The sequence below is a fragment of the Histomonas meleagridis genome (genome assembly GCF_020186115.1).
Source record: "Histomonas meleagridis strain 2922-C6/04-10x chromosome Unknown contig_54, whole genome shotgun sequence".
Taxonomy (NCBI): domain Eukaryota; phylum Parabasalia; order Tritrichomonadida; family Dientamoebidae; genus Histomonas; species Histomonas meleagridis.
Genome location: NW_027150897.1, coordinates 122928 through 150913, shown reverse-complemented (window position 1 = coordinate 150913; position 27986 = coordinate 122928). Strand labels below are relative to the sequence as shown.

The 27986-nt window shown below is 30.6% G+C and overlaps 9 protein-coding genes across 9 annotated transcripts; 5 read left to right on the top strand and 4 right to left on the bottom strand.

Moving 5' to 3' along the window:
• Positions 1-9911: 9911 nt before the first annotated feature.
• On the bottom strand, positions 9912-11018 carry GO595_007580 (TKL family protein kinase; the record flags this gene model as incomplete). Its single annotated transcript, XM_067921059.1, has 1 exon — positions 9912-11018. One exon carries the CDS (start codon positions 11016-11018, stop codon positions 9912-9914), a length of 1107 nt encoding a protein of 368 aa, XP_067772297.1.
• Positions 11019-14564: 3546 nt separating this feature from the next.
• GO595_007579 (Synaptobrevin family protein) lies at positions 14565-15245 on the bottom strand (the record flags this gene model as incomplete). Its single annotated transcript, XM_067921058.1, has 1 exon — positions 14565-15245. One exon carries the CDS (start codon positions 15243-15245, stop codon positions 14565-14567), a length of 681 nt encoding a protein of 226 aa, XP_067772296.1.
• Positions 15246-15796: 551 nt separating this feature from the next.
• Positions 15797-16990, bottom strand: GO595_007578 (T9SS type A sorting domain-containing protein; the record flags this gene model as incomplete). Its single annotated transcript, XM_067921057.1, has 1 exon — positions 15797-16990. The coding sequence occupies one exon, from the start codon at positions 16988-16990 to the stop codon at positions 15797-15799; it is 1194 nt and encodes a 397-aa protein (XP_067772295.1).
• A 1064-nt stretch (positions 16991-18054) lies between these two features.
• On the top strand, positions 18055-19230 carry GO595_007577 (CK1 family protein kinase; the record flags this gene model as incomplete). The annotated part of the gene is made up of 1 exon (XM_067921056.1): positions 18055-19230. One exon carries the CDS (start codon positions 18055-18057, stop codon positions 19228-19230), a length of 1176 nt encoding a protein of 391 aa, XP_067772294.1.
• A 526-nt stretch (positions 19231-19756) lies between these two features.
• On the top strand, positions 19757-20950 carry GO595_007576 (uncharacterized protein; the record flags this gene model as incomplete). The annotated part of the gene is made up of 1 exon (XM_067921055.1): positions 19757-20950. One exon carries the CDS (start codon positions 19757-19759, stop codon positions 20948-20950), a length of 1194 nt encoding a protein of 397 aa, XP_067772293.1.
• A 2267-nt stretch (positions 20951-23217) lies between these two features.
• GO595_007575 (uncharacterized protein) lies at positions 23218-24567 on the bottom strand (the record flags this gene model as incomplete). The annotated part of the gene is made up of 1 exon (XM_067921054.1): positions 23218-24567. The coding sequence occupies one exon, from the start codon at positions 24565-24567 to the stop codon at positions 23218-23220; it is 1350 nt and encodes a 449-aa protein (XP_067772292.1).
• Positions 24568-24954: 387 nt separating this feature from the next.
• On the top strand, positions 24955-25488 carry GO595_007574 (tRNA methyltransferase 10-like A; the record flags this gene model as incomplete). The annotated part of the gene is made up of 1 exon (XM_067921053.1): positions 24955-25488. The coding sequence occupies one exon, from the start codon at positions 24955-24957 to the stop codon at positions 25486-25488; it is 534 nt and encodes a 177-aa protein (XP_067772291.1).
• A 476-nt stretch (positions 25489-25964) lies between these two features.
• GO595_007573 (phosphoenolpyruvate carboxykinase (GTP)) lies at positions 25965-26396 on the top strand (the record flags this gene model as incomplete). The annotated part of the gene is made up of 1 exon (XM_067921052.1): positions 25965-26396. The coding sequence occupies one exon, from the start codon at positions 25965-25967 to the stop codon at positions 26394-26396; it is 432 nt and encodes a 143-aa protein (XP_067772290.1).
• A 40-nt stretch (positions 26397-26436) lies between these two features.
• On the top strand, positions 26437-27545 carry GO595_007572 (phosphoenol pyruvate carboxykinase; the record flags this gene model as incomplete). The annotated part of the gene is made up of 2 exons (XM_067921051.1): positions 26437-26957; positions 27029-27545. 2 exons carry the CDS (start codon positions 26437-26439, stop codon positions 27543-27545), a joined length of 1038 nt encoding a protein of 345 aa, XP_067772289.1.
• Between the last annotated feature and the right edge of the window lie 441 nt (positions 27546-27986).

The window sequence follows — 27986 nt, the reverse complement described above, 5'->3', positions numbered from 1 at the left end:
AATGGTTCTTCATATATTGAATTCATCATTACTTTGACATAAGCATGGATTAGTCTATCATATGTATTTTTTGTTCCGGCTGCAACATTTGCTGATGATATTGCATCAGCTTCAGCAAGTAATTATTCCATCAATGACATTCAAATTCTGATGCATAAAAAAGCCAAAAAACAATATTGAAAATCATAAGCGAAATTATTTTTCTTTTCGAATTTTTTATTATCAACACAATACAAATGGAAGGATTTGAAAGCTTAGCTAAATAATTATACAGCTGTTTGCTTATTGTTTGAATTTCATTAAAAAAGTAATTGGCAAAAAATGACGCTTGTAAAAAAAAAGTGTCTTGCTTTACAAAAGTAGATAAATATCTTATAATTGAATTCATTTGACACAACACTTTATTTGAATTATTTGTGCCTCATTTTTTTTTGCCCTATAGGGAAAAGGGTACAGGTGTGATGGGCACCGAATTAAATTTACTTTTTCTGTCCATATATATTAGCAAAAACATTTTAAACTTATAAAACATATTTATGAGGATATAGAGATTATTTTGAGTATTGATTTTTGCAAAAAATTAATAATCGAAAAATTATTATTAATTTATTTGTAAAATTTGGTTATTCTATATTTTCTGATGAACATATATTAAGAGTGAAATAATTTGAAAACAATTTAATTTTTTTTTCTTGAGTATTTATAATGAGAATGCACTATTTGAGATCATAAGGAAAAATTAACTATTATAAAAATGCAGACTATATTATTAAGCGAGACACTTACTTTAATATAGCAAGACATTTATTTCAGGGTGGTAGACAATTTAAACGTTTCGCAAAAGATTAATTTTGTAAAGCATTTGGAAACTTCTCAATCTCATACATTTACTTTTGTAAAGCGTGCCAAACAAAAAGCAAACAGCTGTACGTTAATATTGACATTTTTATTAATAAAGATATAATTTCTAAATATGATGAAATATATAAAATAAACATAAGAATCTTTAACCAATTTCTTTTGTACATGTGTTGCGAAATCATTTTTCATTGATAACCAATTTTTGTTACTAAATCATGAAATCTCGAGCATAGTTCCTTATTTTAAAATTATCTTTTATAAATTTTTCGCTAAAAGTCAAGGTTTTACAGAGGTTCTGTGAGAATTTGTGTATCAACAAACAAATGCACATTAACCTTGGACATTATTACACCTGATGAAATTGATAGGAAATAAAAAACTATGAAAATAATAATTATTTCTTTACTTTCGAAGAATTTGCTCAAATCGATATTTATCATTATGTTCTTAAAAAATTCAAAAATGTTATGGTTGAACTGAAAGATAATACGTACAATATAATTTTTACGGCCTTACATAACATTGCAACAATTTATATAAATATTTGCAACAATTTGATAAGTAATGGTTTTGATGAAGCTGCATCATGTATTATAAACGTTATTATAAGAAGATTTGTAAGTTATAGAAATTACAATTATTTGAACATCTTAATGGTTGCATCATTATCAAATCCTTTTTTGAATTGGGAAGTTGTAGTTATTCCAGAAAAAGATTTACCTCCAGATATTCAAAATTCAAAAGAAAAAATGTTTATTTACTTAAGAGCTATTGTTCCTGATGCATTCATATCATTGCTTACATTTTTATCTATTCAAGTTAAGAGCAATATTTATTTATTCAAAATTTGTAAAAGATGGAAAGCTTGATATTCCCAAAATTTCATAAAAAAAATATAAAAAATCTCTAATAATGAGATTTAAAATTGCTTGTAGAACAATAGTTTCATGATGTTCTATTCCACATTTTTGTTGTTATGATTCTTGTCTTAAATATTACATTTAATTATGATTTCATTATAAAATATTACGAAGAAAATATGAGTTTTTAATTAGAAATCCCCAAAATTGGAATTTTATTTAGTGCATATAAACTCCTAGTAATGTTTTCATTGACTCATATTATAATGTTTTGTTATATTAAAATAGGCAAATAAATTTTTTATTTGAATCTAAAATTCTTAGCTATTAAATAATTATCACTTGGCCAGCCGAATAATGATTCCCTAATATTTTTTGGTTTAAGAAGAAATATTTTGTTTTTTTTGGTAACATATTCCATGATTTTTGTATTGTTTCGGGGTCAATTGCTTCCCAAATATCATTGAGAATCAGAGGGGCATCCATCATATCTACTTCACAAGATTTTTTATTGCCATCAATTCATCTAATCTGGCCTGTAGTTGTCTTTTGATGTTCCCAAAAATTTGATTGTCCAAAGGCTGCCAATCTCCTATTTGGCCAGCCGGAACAAATCAAAGTCCTATTTTGAAATCACTTGCTTTTTGTTTTACATTTGGTGTTTTGTGAGCGGAAAATACGTCCCAAAATAGGCATTTCTGCCTTTAATGAAATTAGACAGCCATTTTAAGTACTTTAGCGCTACATCTTTTGTTAAACATTTACATTATGAATATTATATATAGATTTTTTTATTGCAATTAAGTGCTTTATTTGCATATCTTCAAAAAACATTTTTTTACATTTTTTAGTAGTTCCAACAGCTAAAACCCACAAAGGTAATTTTTCTCCAGTTTTGTTTATTGTGGCCAGGTCTGTGATACCTTCTTATAAATCAGTTGCAGAGTTGATCACAACTTCATTAAAAATGAATCGGTTACTGTTGCTCTTACTATTGGTATAACTGAGAATCGAAATTTATATGAGTCCACTTATCAGGCGATAGAATAGTATTTATCAATGGGAAATTTGAACTCATTACCAGCATTATCTGATATGGTACAAACAGGTTTGATTTCATTTCGCAAGCATCAGGGAATTCGAATCTACTAGAACATCCGACATAAAAAAATTTCCATCATTCAAGTGCAATTGAATGAGCATCTCTCAATATACTATTTATTTCTTCTTTAATTAAAATCGATAATTTTTGGACGTCACGGACTAAATTGATCAGATATTATTCGAATTATCATTTCCATTATTGAAAATGGATGTTCAATTAGAATTACATAGGCTTTTAAGTGATATATTATCGTTGTCAGAATAATATCTTCATTCTTAAATTTATTATCTTCATCTTCATTTGAATCATAAATACAATGTACTATCTTACAATGTCCAGAAATATTTGAAACTGTGTTTGAAATTTTTAGCCATTTTCTACATTTTGTGCAATAGAGAATAAGAAAATATAATCATTTTTGTCGTCTATAATCTCTGGCATCTATATTCGAGTGTCTTTAAAAATAATATTATATTATAATTTTTTGGTTTTTGTCAAATGTTGGGCTGTGTGAATGAGTAAATTCATAAGGAAGAGAATGAAGATACCCTTTTAATTGTTTTTTTTTGTTTCGAGATTTGCTCATTAATTCAAGTGAAGTCAGATAAACTTTTAACTTCCCAAATATTTTCGCATTCAAATTTCCCACCAAATTCATACCGCTTAAAATACATTTTAGTCAAATGGAATGCAGTTACGAGCAACATCAAATCAGCAAAAACAAATAAAAAAAAATAGAAATGTTCCCAGAAGAACCTGAAATTATTCAAGAAGACCATCACAAGACAAAAATGGAAAAAAATATTATTATTTTATATTTACAGAATGTATGTTCTGATTCGACTTATTGGAAAGAAGCACCAACAAATTCGCCTCCTTTATCAATAACCATCCTGGCAGGAACATGAGATTTTGAAGAAGCAATGACCAATTCTTGTGCAATGGTTATGCTTTCTTTATTAGTAACAATGTTAGCATGAATAACATATCGAGATCGATCATCAAAAAATACAACTATATATTGTTTAGGATCTTTTTTTTCTTCATTTATATTATTATGTTCTTTTATTTCATGAAGATCTGTGTGCCATATCTGCCCGACCATCTTTGCTACATATCGGATTCTTTCTTCCTCTTTTTCATTATGTAAATGCTCAAATTTGAAAAGTCCTTCAATTTCATATATTTTTGAACACTGTTTTGCTGAAATTGAAATTATATTTTTTTTGTTAAGTGCGAAGGCACATCTTTGATCACCAACATCAAATTTATATTTATAATTAATTACAGCATCAATTTTATCTTGAGTTGGTATTTTTGATTTTCGTCCTTTGGGGACTTTTGGATATTCCAAACCTGCCTCTTTAAATTATTCTTTCGAAGATTTGAAACTAATTATATCATCTTTTAGTATACTTCTTCCTATAGGAACGCCATCATTTAATTGCTGTATAATTATTTGAAGTTTCTCCTTGCTCATACGAAAAGTAATAATTGATATTCTTTTCATATTAAATTGATGAATTTGAGAATATTACACAAAATTGTCAAACGATAGCCTTTATACTATCATAACGGTTGACTTACATATTTTGACATTTGAAACTTTTTGACTGCTTTTCAATCACCTTCGCATCAACTTTTTCTGAGTGTAAAGTATTCAATTTGAAGACCGTTCATTTTTGGGAAACATTTCGGGTTACAACACTTAATTTTAATTAGCAACATTTGTGATTTTTTTAAAAGTTTTTGAAGAAATTGATATTTTATGAATGAGATATTTTATTACTTCTATTCAAATTAATATTGATTTAGATTGTATAAAAGTTATAATAATGAATGAAATTATATATCACCCTATTATTTTTAATTTATATGAATGGAATGAAATAAGAGTCTAATTTTTACAATATAATCAACTTTCGATTAAATATATGTTAGATAGTCTCAGATATAGTATAAATGATTTGGTTCGCAAATATAACCATGATGGATATGGATATGTCTGATTATTTATAAAGTCTGCTTAATAATGTAAAATAAAATTAAAAGAAGCAATAAATCACATTAAAGAAATTGCAGACAACAATGATATTAAAACAATATTAAGACCTCCAGATAAAGACATTATATGCTATGAATATTAATGATGATTCTGTTAAGAACTTTAATGAATTCAGTTAAAAAATTATTTCAACTTTAAATCAAGAACATAAGAAAATATTCGATGGAATCAAAGAAAGATTTAATGGTAATCAGCAAATAAAAGGGTTTATAATGGGTAAAGCAAGTACAAAAAAAAGTTATTTAATTAATGTATTAAAAAATTACTTTATTGCGAATAAGATATCATTTGTTTTATGTGTTTCTACAGGAATTGCTGCAAGTTTGAAAGGAGGAAAAACAGTACATCTATCTTCTTAGATTTTTTCTGAAGATGATAATATATTTTGTTAATTAGATGTTTCTGAACCTAATGGCTATTCAATGTCTTATGCTTCATTTTTATTATCATTAATGAAATTACTATGATTTCAGCCGAAGTTTTAAATTCAATTGATTATGGATTAAGAAAATTAATGAAACAAAGAAATGATATTAATTCATCAAAATTTTATGGAGGTAAAAGCATTTAATTGTTCGGTGATATTACACAAGTTTCTGCAATGACAAAGTCAAATGATGATTATTTGGAAGCTATTGCACAATTTAATCAAAGTGATGAATTTGTTGGTCATAACAATAATTATGAAATGGTCATTGCTTTTATTAATAAAATTGCAAATTATTACAATTCATTAATATTAAAAATAAAGAAACCCAGAAAATATTCTTAATCTCAATACTGAATTTTATATTGAATCTATGAATTCTTATTTTGCCAATAATAATGAGAATTACAACATATCTATATCAAAACAGCAGAATTTATTGGAATTATATTATGCTTCTGATGAAGAAAAAATACAATTGAATGGAGCCATGAAAAAAGGTTATGTTAATTGCATTGTACCTTCTGTAATTAATATAGCCTCAGAAGTTATGCTTTCGAAAAACATTGATATTTCTATAGGACTAATAAATGGAGCTAGAGGTACTTTTATTAGGTACATTCAGAATATCGATATAATTAAAATAAAATTTGACTATCAAAAAGAAAGTGCAAATCCCATTCTCATCCCAAGAAAAGTATGTGTAACATATGACTTGTCTGATGGGGAAGTAATAATCATGTATCAATTTCCTATCGAGTTGTCATGGGCAATCACAGCCCACAAGGGTCAAGGACAAACTCTTGAAAAAGTTGCCATTAATATTGAAGAACATGCATTCGCAGATAAGTCATTATATGTGGCATTATCTAGAGTAGAATCATTAGATAATGTAGTTCTATTATGTCTTGAAAAGTGGCCGGAACATAAAAATTTATATCGTATGGATTCTCATATTTAATTTGATAAAGTACAAAATGGTGAAAACGTACTTGATTCATGAAAAATCAATAAACTAACCAATTTTTGATTTTATATTGATTTTTTTCCTTTATTTAAATATTATTATCATTATATTTGATTGAATTTTTATAATTGTGTTGTGCATTATAGGATTTATAAATTTTATATTCATAATATATATTTCATAATATTTTAATTTAAAATTGGTATTGGCTCAATAATATAATAAAAATTTTGATCGTTTATTTATGTTTGCCGAGCACAGCGAAGCAAACCACGCGAAGCGTTTTTTTGTTATTATGAATGAATATTTTATGCATCCCTATCGAATAATAATACTTCATCATTTATGAGGTTTTTGTATTTTTGAACTCAATTTACAATTAAAAACGATCAAATTGGAGTAACCTAATATGAAGGATTTTAGCAAGAATTTTTTTTTTGCCATATTTTTATTTATTCATTGCTCCTGAGTAGTCAAAAATGTATCTTCCCTTGTAGGACATTCTTTCTACGGAGCATGATGTGGCTCTGGGTATGAATAATTTATGCATATAACCATATAAATTAGAAAAAGTGCTTTTTTGCGATTCCCACCATAATGAAATTATTTCACTTCCTTGGAGTCTAAAATCATTTAAGAATCGTCAGAATTCATATATTTCTTCTTGAATAACTACACCTCTTCTTCTTATTCCATTTACTGAGTTGACTGGTGTCATTATAAGAGCATTCGGGATATTAATAATCAAGAAATTGAAAAATTTATCATTAATCTATTTAAATTATCTGGAAGTTGTTTGTCTGGAATAATTAAAGCAGACCAATTAAGAAATGGATTAAAAAATGCACCAGCTAATAAAATATTCATATAATTATATATTTCATACTTAGCAAATCTTGATATAATTCCATATTTTAATTTTCTGCAGCTTTAACATAATCCCTACTTGTCATATTATTCGATATATCTAAATAAACAGTAATAATGCATGAGAGAGCTCTGCCCAGATAATTACTTCAGGATTATCAGATTATGAATCTTTCATAATATTCATAAACTGAGAACAAATTTCCTCACAATCAGTAATTAAACAAATATCAGTAGAAGCAAAATATGGTATTTTTTCAAGATCATGTTTACCATTATTTTTTCTATAATCTTGATACATCATGAAATATGGAATAATAATTTTTAAAGTGGCTAAGAAGTCTACTAGCGTAAACCATTCTGTTTTCGTATATTTACTTTTTGAGCTAATAGCTTCATTAATAAACATGGACATGGAAGACCTGTGTCTTCTAATATACCACAACTGTATCTATAATTATTTAATTTATAATGATAACATGGACAATATTCATCATTTGTCCCATGTAGTATAAAACTATCAACTAATTCTTAAGGCCTTAAATCTAACGATTTGATTTGCATCATGTTTTAATGAAAGTCCTACATTGAATAATGAAGTTGAAACAGTGAATGCTTGCTGAGGCATTTACACTGCATCATTATTATTTTGTTTGAGTACCGCATTAAACATTTCGATTCTCTGTGATGAAATTACACCTCTTCTATGACATGTATGTTCTTTTAGTGGCGCTAAATGAATAGCATTCTTCATCAAATATAATAATCCTTTGCATTCACTATTAACTTCTGGTTCTTCATCAATCCAAAATATTTGAAAATCGTCATATGGAATTTCAGATCTACAAAAATCTTCAAAAGTATGCCATAATTCGGCTGAAGGTTAAAAAAGTCATTTTCTAGATAATTTTATTTAATATAATAAAAACGATACATTTATACATAACTATGTCCAAAAACTCTAATACATGCTTTTTTAATACATTGTATCATATCAGCTATAATAGTAATTCTTACATCACCTATTTTTCACATATTCGAATAAAAATTTATAACCTTTAGAATCTTCCGTGGATCGAATTACAATCAACTAATTGTGTGTATTGTTCACCGACAATAATGACACCAGGAATCATAGATAATCCTTCAGATGTAAATGTTGAATCAACAATAAGTAATAACGAATGATATAAACACATCGATGTACTTAATGGGTAAAGAATAATTGATGCCAAAACTCTTTGGTCAAAAATTAATCACATTTTCCATTGATGAACACTGCTAAAAGATTGAGCAAGATCAACAATTTGTGTATATGAAAATTTCCCCTTAAAATATTTTCTTTTTGCAAAAGCTCTTATGTATCTAATCTGATTTTTAGTTATATTAATTGATTGATCTATACTACTTAATAATGTTCCTACATCTTTAATAGAATGGTTTATTGTTTAAAAAATATAAAAGATCGTATCGGAAAGTAAATTAGGGTTATATATCATTTTTCCTATCATATTTGGACAATAATTTATGTGATATAAATGTATCGACTGTTTTACTAAATAATAGCCTCTTGTACTATTTGAACTTTGTCTGTAATTATAGATTATTTGGAAAGAACAATCTTTATAGCACCTAATTTGAAAATGCATTTTTTTTTTTTTTTGCTCTTGTACACTATCGGCAAAAGTGCAGGTACATTAAATCCCTATAGTTAAGACATTGTCGAACTTTAAAGGATAATAATTGAAGAGAATTGTTGTAATAAATTTACACGCTAAAAAAAATGTTAAGTTCAAAAACAATTTCATTTCTTATTATTTTTTTTTACTATATAATATTATATAGTATATAATATTATATAATAGTATATGATTATAATATATACTTTTTGGCGGGTTTTTTCCAATACAATCACAGACGTTTATAAATATTATTTCATATCACATGATTATTTCTTCTGGTTCCTCAACTCCAACTCCAGCGCGAACACCAACACCATTTAGAAAGAAAGTTTATAAAATATGGGGTAATGCAAGTTTCCTTGAAAAAACATTTGTATATAGGATACTTGTAATCATCACAATTTTGTTTACAATTGTACTTATTAGCAACTTAATCCCTCACTTTCCAGCTCAAATACAATTGATGGTGATGGGAGACGAACCAAAGAAGTGCAAAGATGCAATGTTGAATTTTGATGGAAAAGATTGTATCAGTCTTGATATCGATCCTTTCACTGTAGGCAAAGAAGAAAGAAAAGAAATTGTAGCGCTTTACAAGAAAAATAAGGAAATTGATAACTATATCGATTTTTTAAAGATCCTTAATGAAAACCAAACTAAAATTGCAAAAGATATTCTTTTCCTTCATTGTGGTGTATATGTTGATCAAAATAATGGAAAATTTGTATCATCATACATACCAATATCCACAAAATCTTTTTCAATTATTGTATTGATAATACTTATCATTTCAGCAAGTCTTTTAGTCTTGTCATATTTCATTCGCAAGGATGCCTGCGAAGCAAAAACAAAATAAACGTGGAATTTTTTGTAATTTTATAGGTCATGTGAAAGGTAAGGTCAAGTTCTAATATATCACGTTTCCTCATTTAATATTAAATGAGTTAAAAATTAGATATTAATAGACTAACAACGAACATTTCATTGATTTTTATTTTATAACTTAAAAATTTTACTTTATATATAAAATTTTATTTCTATTAGAATAACGTAATAATCATTTTTTTACTTACTAAATTAGTAATAATTCGGGTAATATGGCATTTGCATAGGCATTGGAGGTGGTGGCGGGGGCATTTGTGGCTGATAGTACTGTGGATATCTTGGGTAATACGCGTAAACATAAGGGTTATAATATTGCATATATTGTTGCTGCGTATTTGCGATTATATTTACTGCTTCGCTTGATCCGAGTGTTCCTTCTGATGGATAAATTTGCAGCATTCTGTTTCGGTACTCTTCATATTTAGCGCGATCAGTTCCCTCAAGAAGATACTCGGGTTCTTCGAGCTTCGTTAAGATGTCGCAGAACTTTGGACGATTCTTTGGATCGCGCGCGCAACATTCTTTAATAAGGTTTCGGAATGGAAGTGGTACATAGTCATAATACTCGGGCGGAACTTCGATTGTAAGACCATCACGAACTTGCGCGGCATAGTCAATGTCATTTTGTATCTCTGGATGCGGTAATGAGCCAACGAAAAATTGATATAAGATGAGACCATATGCATATACATCAATAGCTGTGGTGTAATGAATGTCATAATGCATCATCTCTGGAGCCATAAAACGTAATGTGCCAGTAAAATTGGTTTGTGTGTCAGTAACAACAAATTTGGATAATCCAAAATCTGATATGCATGGTTCATAATTAGAATCTAGAAGAACATTTCCCGGTTTTAAATCACGATGAATTATTGGAGGTTCATGTTGATGAAGAAGATTCATGCCATATGCAATGCCATATATAATTTTGTTTTGTTTGGTTTTAAAATCAGGTGGTAATATTTCAGGGGTAGCATACTTTGAAATTAGTTGATCAAGAGATCTCATAGGTTTGTATTCAGTGATGATTTCGGGATCTTTGAATCTTGATGGATCTGCTGGAGAATATCCTAGTATTCTATGAATTGTCGGATGACGTATAGAATCCATTGTTTCGATTTCGCGAACAATATCTTGAAATTGTCGGGGATTTCGTGGATCTATGGATATATTTTTTACAACAACATATTGATTTGTTACAGGATCTTGACACAAAAATGCAGATCCAAAACCACCCCTGCCTATCATTTCTATCTTGTTATATTTGGATGTATCAATAACACGTGATGAAAAGCTCATGAAAATTTTTTGTCGCAATCAAAATAGATTTTGAATTGTTTGCGTAAGTAAACTCATGAAATTTAAAACTTTTTCTATACTATTTTTGAATATATAAGTGGTCAATTTTGCTTTGTCAGGTTTGAGTTCTATTTAACTTCAAATTTGAAATGTTGATGTTAGCAAACACTAATTGAACACCCTATTAAACCATTTGTGACATGTCACTCACAAGGGCTCATTTCAATTTATGATCTGATATTTTTTTTAAATTTCAAATTTGAAATTCAACTTTATAATGAAATCAATCATCAAGAATATCGACTCTACAAAATTTGTTGTATTTTTGTAATTTGGTTGCATTGATATATTTTAATCCTTCTTGTTTGTGCAAATATTTTGAAAATGGATTATATGTAAAACGAAAATAATTTTGTATGTGTTTTATAAATTACGAATGTAATGTTAATATACAAGGAAAAGATAGTGCTAAATCACTTTGGCGGGAACTGTAAATGTATTCGATTTAGTGCATGAAGCTTAATTTGTGAATTTATTCGTTTTACTAAGTTTATTTGATTGTGTCAACGTATTTGAAAAAGGAAAAAACATTTTAAATTCATTTTTAAACAAAAAATAATGATAGATATTATTCTAATTTTTACTAGCCATATTTAGGAGCAAATAATGTAATTGGTGGACATTGTCCATAAACATCTCCTTTGAATACAGTTAATCCTGCAAATGTATTTCCTTGATATGACTTCAAAACATATATTTTCAAGAAAATTGTTTTAGAAAATATGTTTCTTTCTACACGTGGTTCTCTTTCTCCATAATATAGAACACATCTGAGAGAAATACATTCATCAAATGCATATTCTCCTATTTTAATGATGTTCCTTCCTATAATAATCATTTTAAAATTTGTACATCTGAGGAAAGCACATCTTTCAATTCTTAATATTGAATTAGGTAAAAATAATATTGTTAAACCATTACAACTTTGAAAAGAAAAACTCGAAATTGTTTTTAATTTTTCATTCATGTGAAAGAATTTAATGTTATTACATTGGAAAAATGCACAGTCCCCAATAGTTTCAATATTTTCAGGGAAAAAATAATCTTCTATAACTTTTCCTTCTGGACAAGATATTATTGTTGTAAAATTTTTATCATATAGAATCCCATCATTATTGAAATTTGAAAAATGAATATTATTTGAACTTACATTGATATTTTCTAAAGATGTACAATATTGTAATGAATCTGCACTGATCTCTAAAAGAGAATCTCCAATATCAATTTTTTTTAATTTAATACAATTGAACAAAGCATATCTGGCAACTCTTTGTATAAATTTAAGATTAATTTCTAATAAGCTTTCGCAATAACCAAATGCATATTCAGGAATTGCTTGAAAATTATTTTTAAATTCAATTGAAATTAAGTTTTTGCAGCTCAAAAAGGCTCCATCACCAATATGAATTAAAGAGCGTGGGAAAATAATTTCCATGACTGATTTACAGAAACCAAAACCTAAATCTTCAATTCTTTCTATTCCTTTACCTAAATCAATAACTTTTGCATTCGCACATTGATAAAATGCATAATTTCCAATAACTTTTAAAGAATTAGGAAGATGAATACTTTCCAGAGATATGCAATACGAAAATGCGTTATTTCCAATTTTTGTGATATTGTTTCCAAAAAATACTTTTTTTAGACTCTGACAATCATTAAAGGCATAATCTTCAATAATTGATGTTGTATGCCAAATTACTACTTCATTTAAGTATTTCCATGATTTAAATGCGTGCCATCCTATTGTATGAACACCATTCCAAAATATAACTTTGTCGACTTGATCATCTTGAGGAACATATTTTACTACAAATATATTTGAAAAATTAAGTACGCTTGAATGAGATTGTAAATGGAAAACAGCAAATATAACAAAATTAAACATTTCTTCTAGGTTGATTAAAAAAATGAAAAGCTAATTTTTAGATATATTCAAAATTTTATTCATTTTAAAACTTAAACAAAAATAATTAAAGATTTTTTCATCTCCAAAATTTTACTTATACTGAAAGGTAAATATTGAAAATTGTTTTCTAAATATCACAAAATATCTTTTCTACAATTTAAATTTTAAAACTAATAAATTACAAGTAAAGTGACAACAAATAAAAGGCTAATTTAGACTCATTTTAATACATGATAATGGGATAAATAAATTATCACCGCCATTAAATCTCTCCTTTTTGAAATATGTTAAAAAAGTGTGATGCTCTTGGATTTTATAAATTGTATAATTTGAGATAAAAAATTTATATTAATATTTAATTAATATTTGATTATTCTAAATATTTGTTGGTTCTTATTTAAGTTAAATATGAAAATTTCATAATTATAACATGAGGCACATACTTTTCCCAACTCTTCTATATTTTTTACTTCTTTAATTATATGAACATTAAAAGATATAATTTCTGTTTTTTTTTTTTTTTTGAATCTACTGAATGAAGAAATTAATTTCTGGTATTTTTTGCTATTAATAGCTATATTTAAAATATAACAACTTGTTGCAACACTACAGTGATAAAAATGAAATTTGATTTAAAATACTTATTAAAAGTTAAAAATGATTATTATAATAAAGCATAACAAAAGCATTCTGTATATTAAGCAGAAAGGAAAAATAAGTTATGAATAAGTTTTTCTTGCTTTAAAATAAAGTTTGGAAAAAAGTGTTCCAAATATTTTCATTAGATTCATCCTTCTTCATGGAACCTGCAATTTTTTGTTGCATATATTTCTATCTAATTTTGATTTTTAAGAGCACATAAAATCCGCTCCAAAAAGTAAACATTTCCAAAACTTCTCTTACTTGAAAAATAATTTCTTGACTTTTTTTGCACAAAATAAAATTTAAAGAGGAAGATTTGATTAAAAATAGCAAACCGATTTTATTTCATGATTCTATGAATCCAAAATGAGCTCGATTGCTCTCTCCAAGTTGTTGTTTGTGCGTTCCAATGCAGCTCTACCTTGTTCGATATCGAAGCCCATATTGATAATTATTTGTAGTTCATCCGATATTTCGGATGATTCCTCTTTTTGAGGCTCTTCTTTAGGAATATTTACTTCAACTTCTTCGGCTTCATATTTAGGTCCATTTCCATCCAAAAAAGTTTGAATTGTTGAATTTTTTCTTATTTTAGCTGATTGAAAAGTATCACTTTCGGATATATCCTTATTCTTATATTTAAAATCAATTTTATTTTCATCCATTTGATATCTTTTTGAAAAAATGGATTTGTAATCAAAAATTTTCTGATTAATTTCTGGTTCAAAATGATAATACCTTTCATCTGGCGTTTGAAATATTACAAAGTAAAATTGATCAGGTTCAGGGTTTGTTGTGGACATTGCAAATTAATTTTCGTTTATCAAAAAGTGGCATTTAAATCATAAATTAACGTTCTCCGTAGGACCACCCCAACGAAATCGATTAACAGAACAAAAAAAATTTGTGGGCTATAAGTTTTTTTTAAGCACGACTTACTCTTCTTTCTTCTTACTGCAGTTGAAACCTTTGCATGCGATAAGAACAATAACCAATACAACAACAACCAAGAGAATGAAAGCAAGAAGATACCAACGGTACTTTTGGAAACACATCTTCCTTCTTACGTTTGTTGCTTCACGATGGAATGTGGCAGCAGAATTTTGGATATTTTCTGCTTTCTTTTCCATAACTTCAAGTTGTTCACCACGAGCGAAGGCCATTGTCAAGTTTTGAGTCATTTGTTCTTGAGCTTGTGCAATGTTCTCCTTAATTGTTGTTAACTTTTGATTTCTTTCAGAATTAAAGTTTCTAATTAAAGCAGCCATTTCAGTCTTACCGAATTCATTATCCTTTGAGTTTGGTGGGAATGTTGAACCGCCATTTCCGTACTTGCTACGCCATTTGCGTTGTAAATCTTGAAGGAAAGAAATACGTGCTTGTGGACTAACATTTTTGTTTGTTAAGCAAAGGAAAGTTGTTCTATCAGGATCAGTTAATGTCATGAAGACAAAGTTACCTTGTTCAACAATAGCACGAGGGGTCTTTGGATCGAGATTTTCAAGCATTTTAACAGCAATTTTACGATGATTACCATCAAGGATTGAGTATTCGGCAAGTGGTTTGGTTCCGTAAGCAACCATTGCATACTGGAAGTTGTTTCCTGCTGAGCTCATGGTTCAAATGGTTGGTGAACTTTTTGATATAATTTGATATTTCAAAAAAATCGTTTAAGAAGTTTATTTAGTTAGGTGAACGATCGGTTTTCATCGTTGTTACTTTTTGTTTGGCTAATTCTATGAAAATTTTGGGAATTTTTTCCACGAAAAAACTTTTCTGCTGCGTGACTTTTGTAATCTAATATGGCAACAAATGGAAATCTTGCTTATGCTAAAATGCTTGGTTCTTTTTTTAACAAATAACTAAAAGTATAATTTCATACACAAATCATTTACAAATCAAATATTTCGCTTAAAGCAATTTTGACATCTTAAAGGAAATAACTTATTCACCTAATTAAATGTTAAGTTAATCTCTTAAATATCTTTTCTTCCTCAACTTACTATACGCCAGCTATCGGCTATTGAAATACATAATATTCTGTGGTTTACAAATTATTTCTTCTTCAGAGCAAAGATTTGAACAAATTAATTCTTTTTTAAAAACAATTTTGAATATATTAATGAATTTTTTATATAAATTTTACAAATAAATTTTTTTCTAACTATTATTCACTTTTTGTCCTAGACTTCAATATTTGTCCGAATTCGCCTGTTGCCGCGATAAATTCTCCGTCATCAGCCTGTGTTATCCAATACAGTCTTTTGGTGTTTGTTTTAGAAAACAATTTCCAATTAATTCCCTGGTCATCGGACACCAAAATCGCGGAATTCGTGTTCACGTCAGGCTCATCAGCCCACAAACTCGAGCTCGCGTATGAACAGTCACAACATGCGTAAAGCCTTCCGTCTTTTCCCTTATAAAAACTTCGAACAATTTTAAGCGTTTCGTCAAATGTTGTTATGTCGACTCCGGGACTCCAATTCTTGCCGCCATCTGTTGTGTAGTACATCGATGGCATTCCGGGCTTAACTACACCTGCGCCAACAATAACATGCTGTTCATCATATGCAAAAACAGAAAAAATGACATAATCGGAAGAATTGATTTGTAATGTTAATACTTCGCTCCAATTCAACCCGCCATCAATGGTCTTAAATACACGAGCTCGGCCATTCTCACTATCTTCTTCGCCTACGCCCATGAAAAATGTGTTGTTCCCCGCATATGTGATTGCGCGAAGATTATCACATCCACTTGAACAATATTTAATGGTAGAATATGTGCGACCATTGTCGGTACTACGGTATATTTCGTTTGGATTCTTGGAAATAAGAAGAACACCTCCTCCATTTTGCATTGAAAATCCTGTATCAGGCATATCTTGAGTTGTCCAAGTAACACCAGCGTCAGTGGAATGAAGAAGCTTGCCTGGAACAATGCCAATGAGTTCATTGTTCGGTAAACGTTGGAATGAATAAAGTGACCACATATCTGATGTACCTGTATAAACTAGATTCCAGTTTTCACCATTATCTGTTGAACGGTACAATGCAGGGCGCGCAGTATTGGGATGAATATCTGAACCACCACCACAAAGAAGAACACCATCACCAGAATTGTAAAGTGTGGCAAGTTGCATGGCAGTATCATTAACGTACTTGCCTTTGCGACAGCGAAGAACTTCTCGCCATTCAATTGTCGAGGACTTTTTTGGGAGAGTGAAATAAATAATAACACCAATAACTGCTAAACCAATTACAATTCCTACTATTATCAAAATGATCTTGTTCTTTTTTCGTTTTGTATTAAAGCCCTTTGAATATGATGGTTCTTCTGGAACAAGCAGGGAGTCAATCATTTTGTTGTAACAATTTCATATTCAATTTTTTTCTATGAGTTCGTTGAAAACTATTTGAGAGTGGAAGTAAATTAATAAAAAACATGTACATCAATATTTTTATAACTTGACACTTCGCTTTGTACTTTATTATGTTCGGCCTAAAAAACATGAAAGTATGAATGAATTGTGATGTAGATACAACAGACTTATCATATACTGAAGATTGATACTTAATCAATAGCTTCTGAATTTCTTTCAACCATACACAACGTGAAAAATTCGGAACTACGGAACATTTATTAATTGCTTTTTAAATCTATCGATCTATTTTATTATGTGTATCAATTAATTTTAATGTACATTTAATCTATTCCATGACAAGAACATTAATTTACATTAATTCGACTTTACTTTTCGTTATCAAGCCTTTTTATTTTATTGAAAATAACCGAAAAATATCCGGTCATAATAAACAAAAAGTTATTTTACAACGCAATGTAAACATACCCAGAATCACAGAAAGTATACAGAAAAAAGATATTTTGTGTGAAAGATTTACGAAAATACGAATGAGCTATAAGTTTTTACAAAACGGTATTGATAATTTTTAAAATTCGAAAAACATACTATCTCTTCAAGAAGAAGAAAATTTTGTGAAAAATTTACAACAAATGAAGCAAAAATAAAACATTCAAATTTTGAATTAAATATGATCGTGTGATAACCACATAAAAACCACAATAGACAAAATAGATTACGTAAATGATTATAAAACGGGAATAAATAGCGCACCTAGATCATGCTATCATAGGTCTTGGCATTAATCTCTATTGTAAATGGTCATATCTCTCTTCAAAAAAATAAAATTAAATTTCATTCTGAGACTATAATAACTAGTGAATATACTTCTGTGTTTTTAGTACATTATATGTATATACTATATAATTATTGGAATATTATTGTTTTTTTTCCCGCATATTTTCAATCAATATCTGGTCGAACTGCGCCCTAGAAACGGTTAACGAAGATATTCTCTGAATCGATTCAAAAACTTCTGAACGATATAGAAAATAAAAGGGCAAATGGACGAAAAAGATAAAAATGTATATCCACCAAATACACAAATAAATCAATTTATAATATACAGACATATTGGGCATGGAGGATATGGAGAAATTTATTCTGTTTACACAACAAGAGGAAAAGGTCCATATGCAATGAAAGTTGAGAGAAAAGATGCAAAGAAGCATGGTCTTTTAGAAGAAATTAAGTTTGTTAAGAAGCTTAGTGAAACCCCTTTATTTCCACGTTTTTATCTTTCTGGTGAAACGAATGAAATCAATTATTATATAATGGAACTCTTAGGTCCTTCACTATCAGCAATCAGACGTGTGCTTCCATCAAAAGTTATGTCCAAAGCAACTGCTACAATTTTAGCCAAAGAAATGTTAAGTTGTATTGAAGAATTACATTTTCGTGGCTTTATTCATCGTGATATCAAACCAGGGAATTTTTTAATTCGTCCCAACAGAAAGAATCCGATTTGTCTTATTGATTTTGGTCTCTCCAAACGTTATCTTAATAAGAATGGCCAACAATTAAAACAAAAAGATCATCCAGGATTTGTTGGAACCTGTTCATTTGCTTCAGTATATGCCCATGATGGCGAAGATTTATCTCGTCGTGATGATCTCATCTCATGGATATATTGCATAGTCGAACTCGTCCAAAAACATCTTCCATGGCCCGGTAGCAAAGACAGAGAAGAAACGTACTCTTTAAAGAAGTCAATACATCCCGAAGATCTTTGTAAGAATCTTCCAGATCAGTTCATCAAAATCTACACAGACGTTGCGCAACTTGGTTTTTATGACAAACCAAACTACAGAAGATACTTCAAGCTGCTTAATACAGCCATTGAAGAGCTCGGAGGAGCTGAACAGAAATTCGATTGGGAAAGTTTGCCCAAAGAAACAATAAGTCGAATATCTCCGGTTTCTTTAGATATGACATCTTTTGATTATAGTTATTCTGGTTACGAAGAGGAAGAAGAGGAATATGAAACAGAGTATTCGAGCGCAAGCACAAAGAATGAAACTCCGGTAAAGAAAAAAGAAGAAACTCAACCAGTCAAAAGAGTTACAATTGTGGTAGGACAAGAGATGGAGAAGCCACGACAGAAAACACCAATAGAAATTAGTTCTCTGACAAGGGAAGTGGATGAAAAGGAAGTTGGGTGCAAATGTAATATATATTAAATATTGTAAACTGTCTATTTTATGGAATTAAAATTTCTTTATAGATTTTTAATGAAAAGGTTTTGTGATTGTGGTTATAATTATGCCAACTCATACAAATATCGTTGCGCGTATTCAATTTCCGCCTCGATGCGAACGTTCTCGATTATGTATCGTATAACGGTCGCTTCAATGAAATTTTATACATATTCTTCATATTATGATATAATAGTATCGTATTTAATATGTAGTATGATGAAAAATTCATATAAGAATGATATGCAATTAGTCTTATTATAATATAGAGAAAAAGATCATTCGAATTGTAATTCAAACTTATAATTATATGCTAATTAAATCATTTATCAGCTTGAAATATGAAGAACTATTAATATACAACCATCATCATCACATTCTTTATGTTGTTTATTTAAAAAATTTAAAAAATTGTAAATATTTACTTCCTGACTATAGCCACTGTAATTTGTGAAGTTTACTAAATGTAAACTTAATAAAACTGGTTTGACGACCAAAATCATTTCGAACCATGAGTTCTATCTACCGAAGAGAGTATAAACGAAAAGACAAAGATATTGCTCTTGAAGAAGCCTCAGCAGTAATCAATGATTTGGACAATTGGGAGTCAGAATGGCCAACATTTATCGAAAAGTTATATTCAGAAAGAAGTGAACTTAGATTGTCAGCAATGCAATCCATGAACAAAACTTTAACTGCTAGATTCATTGGAGAAGATATATTACCCTTTTTGAATGACACTGTTACTGCTCTTATTGGTCCCATCACAAATCCAGTTTCAAAAGCTGAACACGATGAAGCACTTGGCGTCATTTGCAATCTTGCACTCAATACCTTTGAGGAATTTGAAACTTTCACAAATACAATTCTCAATGAGTTAATGCCAAATCTTAAGAACATTGCTGAAGAACAATCTTTCCGCTTCTTTTCCATTGCCTTTATTACTTCTTTCACCATGTCACATCATGATGTCTGCATCAAAGTTTTCAATCGATTTACTGATTTCATTATCAAAAAGAAGTCACCCAACTTCACTCCGGCCATGATAGCTGACTGTATCAATGCCATTGAGCTTCTTGTTTCGTCATTACCATCTGATGTTGTTGCCACCGAATTATTACCCAATCTTAAGTCCATTTTAGAAACAGCCTTCTCGGTACAAAAGCACAAGATTATATTAGCTGCCATTCCATTATTTGGAGTTGTATATGAAGCTCTTATTGATTACGAAAATGGAGTTGAATCCGAAGATGAAAGCGCTTCTTCTTCCAAAACATTTCTCTTTGATTTCCGTCCACGTCTTGCAAACTTAAGTAAGAATATCGCCAAGAAAGAACATAAGAAAACAATTGGAAACGAAGCAAACGCTGTTATTTCATCCATTGAAGACGAAATTGATGAAGAATTAGTTCTTGCGAACCAAACAGTGCATATTCTTGGAAGAAGAAATAATGTAAAACTTTCCGCAATTAGAAGAATAACAAAAGTACATTTCTTACAGCAGATGACACAAAACACAAAAATCCATGAAATGTTCGGATTCCAATTAATGAGTCATGCACAGGCATTAAGAATCAAAAAGAAGTACAAGGGAGATATCCAAAGAGAAAGAACAATGAACGCAAAGGAAAGAGAAAGAGAAATCGCAAAGAAGAGAAAGAAGAAGGACATGAAGGAAGGAATGTTCAATCACGAGGATTATTAAATAATAAATAATAATAAATTATAATTACTATTTTTTAAAGATAATAAATTTGTTTGATCTAATGTTGCAATATTTACATTGTTCTGAATATGATATGAAAGTAATGTCATTTTTGATATATAAAGTCTGAAAATGGTTAATGAGATACTTATGTGTGTACTGTTTACATATAATTGCTGTAATATTTTTGTGTAAATGTAACATAAATAATGAACATTATTGGTTCATCAACTCGTTTAATTCAATATGCCGTATCGTTCTTTCATATCACATCACAAATCAAAAATAGGGTAGAATGACCAGGCCTTTCAAAAGGGAGGAAGAAGATATCCCATTTCCTGGTTACAGTTCTGGTAGATACGAAAAACATTTTGGAATTAATTTTCTTAAAATGGATAATTCAAATTTAGTATTATTGGGCTCATGGATATTTCAACCCATGATTCCAAGTTGCTCATTTATCTTAGGAATCGGCTTTCTTCCAATTTTTTATTATTATTCGACTTTTTTTCAACATTCTTACATTTTATTTTTTGTTGTTTTGATTCTTGATGTTTTTTTTCTTGCAGCGCTTTGTAGAACACTCCATGATGGACCAGGCTATTATCCTTTTTATTGGTCCTTAAATCAATCACAAGATTTATCCTTTGATAATGAATCCACAGACAATGAAGCCTTAATATCACAATTCGATCCTGGCCCTGAGGGGATAATTACAACACCAGAACAACTCCGATGGGCACGAAATCAGCCTCGACCACCACGATCAATTGTATCAAAATCTGCAGCACGCATTGTCATTCGACCCGACCATTTTTGTAATTGGACAATGACATGGATTGGAAAGCGCAACACTAAATTCTTTATTTTGTTCACATTTTATGCATCTCTCTTTTGCGCAATTCCATGTGTTTCTTTCCTCATTCTTTGTTACAGAGATTATAAATCGGGAAATTATGGAATGTTCAACATTCCTTTCCTATTAAAATTGGGTTTTGCAATAGCAACATTTTATTTTGGATTTTTCGCATTTTCATTCGCATTCACAACATTTTGCTTAGTGCTAGTGGGAATTACGTCATGGGAGCACACAATGAATATTCCGAGAGAAAAATTTGCGAAATCTTCAGTAATTGAAAATATCGAAGATGTATTCGGACCAAGAAATAAATGGTACCTTTATTTGTCGCCATTTTACTCCCCTTGGGAAAACATTCCGAATGATAAGCTTGTTGAAGATTATGAAAATTATTATGAATAAATAGATGTAATAATAATTTAAGAACAAAAGAATTTTAATAATAGAATAGCTATGCAACTACTTCACAATCAGATAAAACTTCGGATCCGCTTGAATCGGTTTTGCAAGTTTCGAAATCAGAGTCAACAAAATGAAATGGTGCGTGTGGTCTTGGAATCCATTCGCCTATAATTGAAGGATCTTGAAGAAATACGCCGTAAACTGGTGTCTGTGTTGGGCATGATCTGATCTGCATTGACATTGGTTCATAGTCGCATGAAAGCCACACGGAATTCATAGAGAACTAATTTGAACCGTTGAAATTGAATAGTTTATAATATTATGAAATACGTCGGTTAAGATATTGTTGGGCGGATGATGTCTCTTAAAATTGAATTCCCTAACATGTCAGTTTACAACATATCACTTAAGTTCTTTACAACACACACCGATAAAAATTATCCTGGATCACTCAACATTTTGTTAATATAAACGATTCTAAGATCTTTGTATTATAGAAATGTTTTATAATGTAAATTTTTTATTTTTCATGGAATAAATAGCTTTATATAATCACCAACATCGTGAATTATTATAATATTCGAAATATGTTTGTACATTATATATAATTATATATCTATGTTATAGTTTCTAATTGATCGAATGAGAAACAATAACAAAAATGAGGAGCATTTATTATAATGTGGAATAAAGTTTCATAATTTTACATACCAGTTATATTAATTAAGCTCTCATTAAATATTAATTACATTGATAATGTATCTTCATTTAATGTCTTTCACTCAATAATGAAGCACTCAGGTCATTTTGTTTTATAATAAACGCAGAATGTTGATACTTAGGTTTTCATTTGTTTATATATTTCTCATTCAAGCTATAATATTGTAAAAATTATTAATATGTTTTCAAATAAAATTATTTGAATTTAAACTTTTATCAAAAATGACAAAAGAAAAACATTTCCATATAACAGAGCTCTTTAACAAGATCCGATATTTATTATTATTCAAGCATAATTTTTCCTCACAAACTCCACCATTGCAGGGAAAGCCTCGAATTCAGACTCGAATTTCTTACTTAGCCTTGTCAGCGCCATTTTATAGTCACTAAAATCTTCATCGTTATGCTTCAGGCCCAAATAAGGCTGATCGCTCTCTGCGAAGTCTTCTTGTTTCACGTTGTTCAACATATCATCTTCAGCGCCACTTACTGCTACAATGTACAACAAATACCAAATCTTTTCTAGTGAACCTCTTCCCAACTTTCCAGGGAAGTATTTCGTACATAAATCGACAACTTGGAAGATATCTCTTCTTAAGTCTACAGCTCTTCCTTTAGATGCTTGTACTTCCCCATAATAACCAACGAAGTATGATAAAGAATATTTAATAAAGTCCTTTATCAGTTCAATTGGTATTTCGGAATGTTGTTTTGCTTTATTAGAGAAATTAATTAAGAATAATTTCCAGGACTCTAATGGCTCACTAATACATCCTTCAGTTTCTTCGCTATCCCATGAAATATGAACAAAACATCCAAAAATATATTTGAATAGGAAGTTGTGTAAATCATTCAATGCTAGATTGAAGAATTCGTTAACTTTCTCTTTTAGAATTGGGAGGTCATGGAATAAAGGAGAAGTGGATATTATTCGAAGCTTTTGGAGCTTATGAAGTGAACTATCAACAACTTTGCTGTTGGTGTATTCAGATATGGTATCAGAAAAAATTGAGGTATAATTGGGTGGATCAAGTGGATAATGTTCATGAATCGATTCAGAAAGCCATACAAAATGCTCAGCATCAAATTCAGAAAGACGAACAAATGTGGTTAAAATTCGTGATACAAATGTAATAAAATTGGTGTTAGTGATTTTGTAGTTGTTGGGGAGTTTGCAAATACGGATATATCCTGCAGCTGCATAAAAAATGTCTATGACATCATCTTCAGTTTGAACTTTAGAAAAATTACAAAGTTCACTATGAAGAAAAGAATCAATGCCATACTCAAAAAGCATTACTGGGGTAAAGAATTTGGTTGCAAGTTCATGCGATTGCTTTGATGTGACTTTTAATGCAGTAGCTTGAACTTCAGTATGAAGAATGTTCCAAAGAATTCTTGAATCTTTTACAATTTTAGAGAGACGTTGAACACATAATTGAAATTCTGAAAATGTTTGAGCACTCTCCAAATTTTTTAACATTGTATCAACAGAAGAAGCACGAAGATTATTCCATTCAGCAGTGAATTCGTCATCTTCTGGAAGCATTTTCCCTGATCCTCTTACTCGGATATCTTGAAATCTTTCTAGCTCTGGATAAAGATAAAAATATTGTTTCCATTTCTGAAGGGTCATATACTTAAAGCATTCATGGACACGCTTTATTGCGTTTCCTGGGTTGATATCCATTGACGGCATTTCATCTGTTTGATCCATTAGATATTTTGTGTGTTTTATAACGTGTTTGAAGCCGATAATGTTTTAAATGTTTAAACGTGTTTTAATATTCAATTTTTTGAATTCATTTGATCAAATAATTTGGTGTGCCCTATTAAACGTCTTCTTTACATGGAAAAAGAAGACAGGGAACGTACCCTCCCACAAAATAAAACTAACCCACGCAAACGTAACTCCCGCAAAAAAGAAGTCAAAGCCTTGGATGGGCCAAAAATAATAATGGATATGAGCTGGGATTTTTATATGGATGAGCATCTTCAAAAAAAAGTTGTATCCCAAATATCTATGGCCTATAGTTTTAACAAAGCATCAAATTTTTCTCTTCCAATGATATTCACTTCTATGAATCCTACTTGGGACGCTTTATTCAATAGAGTTAGTGCATTTGGCTGGAACAAAAAGATTGTTACTTTCCATAATGAATCACTCCTTGACGTGTTCCAAACTAAAGATTTAATTTATTTAACGGCAGATACAGATAATGTTTGCATGAAATTAGATCCTTCTAAGTACTATATAATTGGTTGCTTACTTGACCACAACTCAAAAAAAGGCGTTACTCGTGATTTTGCTCTCAAAAACAATATTAGAATGGAAAGATTACCAATTTCAGAACATATCAAAATGGAGGGAAGACAAGTGCTTACAATAAACCACGTTGCAGAAATACTGGTGCGAGTTGGAAATGGGCTTTCTTGGGGTGAAGCTTTAGTTCAGACAATTCCACAAAGAAAAAATCCAATACTCATTACAAAACAGGAAAACACACAAAAAATTGAAGAGCAAAGCGGTGTTTTCAAGTTGTGTGAAATACAGTAAAATAAAAATGGAATAGAGATATTTCATCATCTTCTAATTTAATTACAAGACGGATAACCAACAGGGAAAATTTTTATATAAAATGTATTTGCAGCAAAGTAGAAATTTAACAAAAATTTTCGAAATATATTTTTAGAAATTAATAATACTGTTACTTAAAATGTAATAACCAATACAGTAAAGATGGGCCCTCAGTTTTAGAGCTATTGATATGTATTTATTTCAATCAAAATTAATTAATTAATTAAATTACAAAAAAAAATCTTCATCGTGAACAAAATTCATCTAATTCATCATCCAATTTTTCGGTGAAAATTCTCTGGATATAATTATGGTTGAAAAATTAGCTTTTATTCTGTTTTGATAAATAACCTCATCGATCGTCCGATAGGCTTTGTGTGGCCTTTCGGTATTGAAAAATTTCTGAGATTTTCTGAAATTCGAATTAATTTAAAGTAGTCATATCACTTTTAGATATGTCTGCTCCGACATCTTGCCAAAAGGTTCTCGATTTCGTCAAGCACTGGACTGATCTCTGCAAACCAAAGAATGTTCAATGGTGCGATGGAAGTGAAGAAGAAGCCAAGAAATTATTCGATGAAATGGTTGCCAAAGGCACAGCCATCAAACTCAACCAAGAAAAGCGCCCAGGCTGCTATCTTTTCCGCTCTGATCCACGTGATGTTGCTCGTGTAGAAAAGGAAGCACCAGCTGACATGCAAAAGAGACTTACAGCTCTCTATGATGGATGCATGGAAGGCCGTACACATGTACATCATCCCATCTCTCATGGGTCCAATCGGTTCCAACATTGCCAAGAACGGTATCGAAATCACCGACTCTGCTTATGTTGTTGTCAACATGCGTATCATGACCCGCGTTTCACCAAAGATTCTCGAATGCATTGAAAAGGATAATGAATTCATCCCATGCGTCCACTCCGTTGGTATGCCACTCAAGGAAGGCGTTAAGGATGTTGCTTGGCCATGCAACCCAGAAAACACATACATCACACACTTCCCAGAAACCCGTCAAATCTGGTCCTTCGGTTCAGGATATGGTGGTAATGCACTCCTTGGTAAGAAATGCTTCGCCCTCCGTATTGGTTCCAAACTTGGTAAAGATGAAGGTTGGCTCGCCGAACATATGCTTATCCTTGGTATCCAAACACCAGAAGGCAACAAGAAATACGTCACAGCAGCCTTCCCATCAGCTTGCGGTAAGACAAACTTAGCCATGCTTATCCCACCAGAAGCCCTCCGTAACAAGGGATGGAAGGTTACCACAGTTGGTGATGATATCGCATGGATCAAACCAGATGCAACTGGCCAACTTCGTGCCATCAACCCAGAAAATGGTTTCTTCGGTGTTGCCCCAGGTACAGCCCGCGAAACAAATCCAAACGCACTTGACTCATGCGCTAACAACACAATCTTCACAAACGTTGCCCTTGGGAAAATCCAGAAGGTGTTCCAATCAGCATCTTCATCTATGGTGGCCGTCGTATGAACGATATCCCACTTGTCTTCCAAGCCACAAGCTGGGCACATGGTGTTTACCTCGGTGCTACAGTCGGTTCAGAACAAACAGCAGCTGCTGAAGGTCAAGTCGGCGCACTCCGTCGTGATCCATTCGCCATGCTTCCATTCTGCGGCTACCACATGGGTGACTACTTCAAGCACTACCTCGAAATGGAGAAGATCACAAAGGGCAAAGTTCCAGCAGTCTTCCACGTTAACTGGTTCCGCAAGTCAGCAGACGGCAAGTTCCTCTGGCCAGGATATGGTGACAACGCACGCGTTCTCGCTTGGATGATCCGCCGCGTCGAAGGCACAGGACACGCTGTCGAATCACCACTCGGCTACATCCCAGCTTACGAAGATATCGACTGGGACGGACTCAACTACACTAAGGAACAATTCGAAGCTGTTATGAAGATCGACCCAGCACGCGTTAAGGTCCTCGCTCAAGATAACACTAAGTACCTCTCTGAAACAATCGGCCACGCTGCTCCAGAATTACTCGCTGTCTCAGAACAAATCATCGCCAAGTGCTAAATGACTAAACAATAACTGGCAAATACATTTGAAATTTGTGGATTATCTAATGATATGATTCATTTCGTTTGCATCAGTTATCTCCAAAACTTGAGATCAAATGTTTCTTTTGCATGTAAAAAGCATTTCGAATTGTTTTCTGTAATTTGTCAAAAGATTTTAAATTATGAGGTTTACACGATATTGAATGAAATTATTGTTGGTGTCGTATTGGGGCATCATATATAAAAATTATTCCTTTTCTTGTCACAACAAGTACATGAGCTATAACATATACAAAATTTGGCGTGTTCTAATTTTATGTTTCTAAAAATTAGATTCACCTTGGAAGGTGTAAAAAGTTGGTTAGCATTTTGTTATAAATTTTCAATGAAAGGGACCAATTTTGTTTTCAATTTCATATTTCTGAAGGCCTCACAAAAAGTTAGATTGAATTCTACG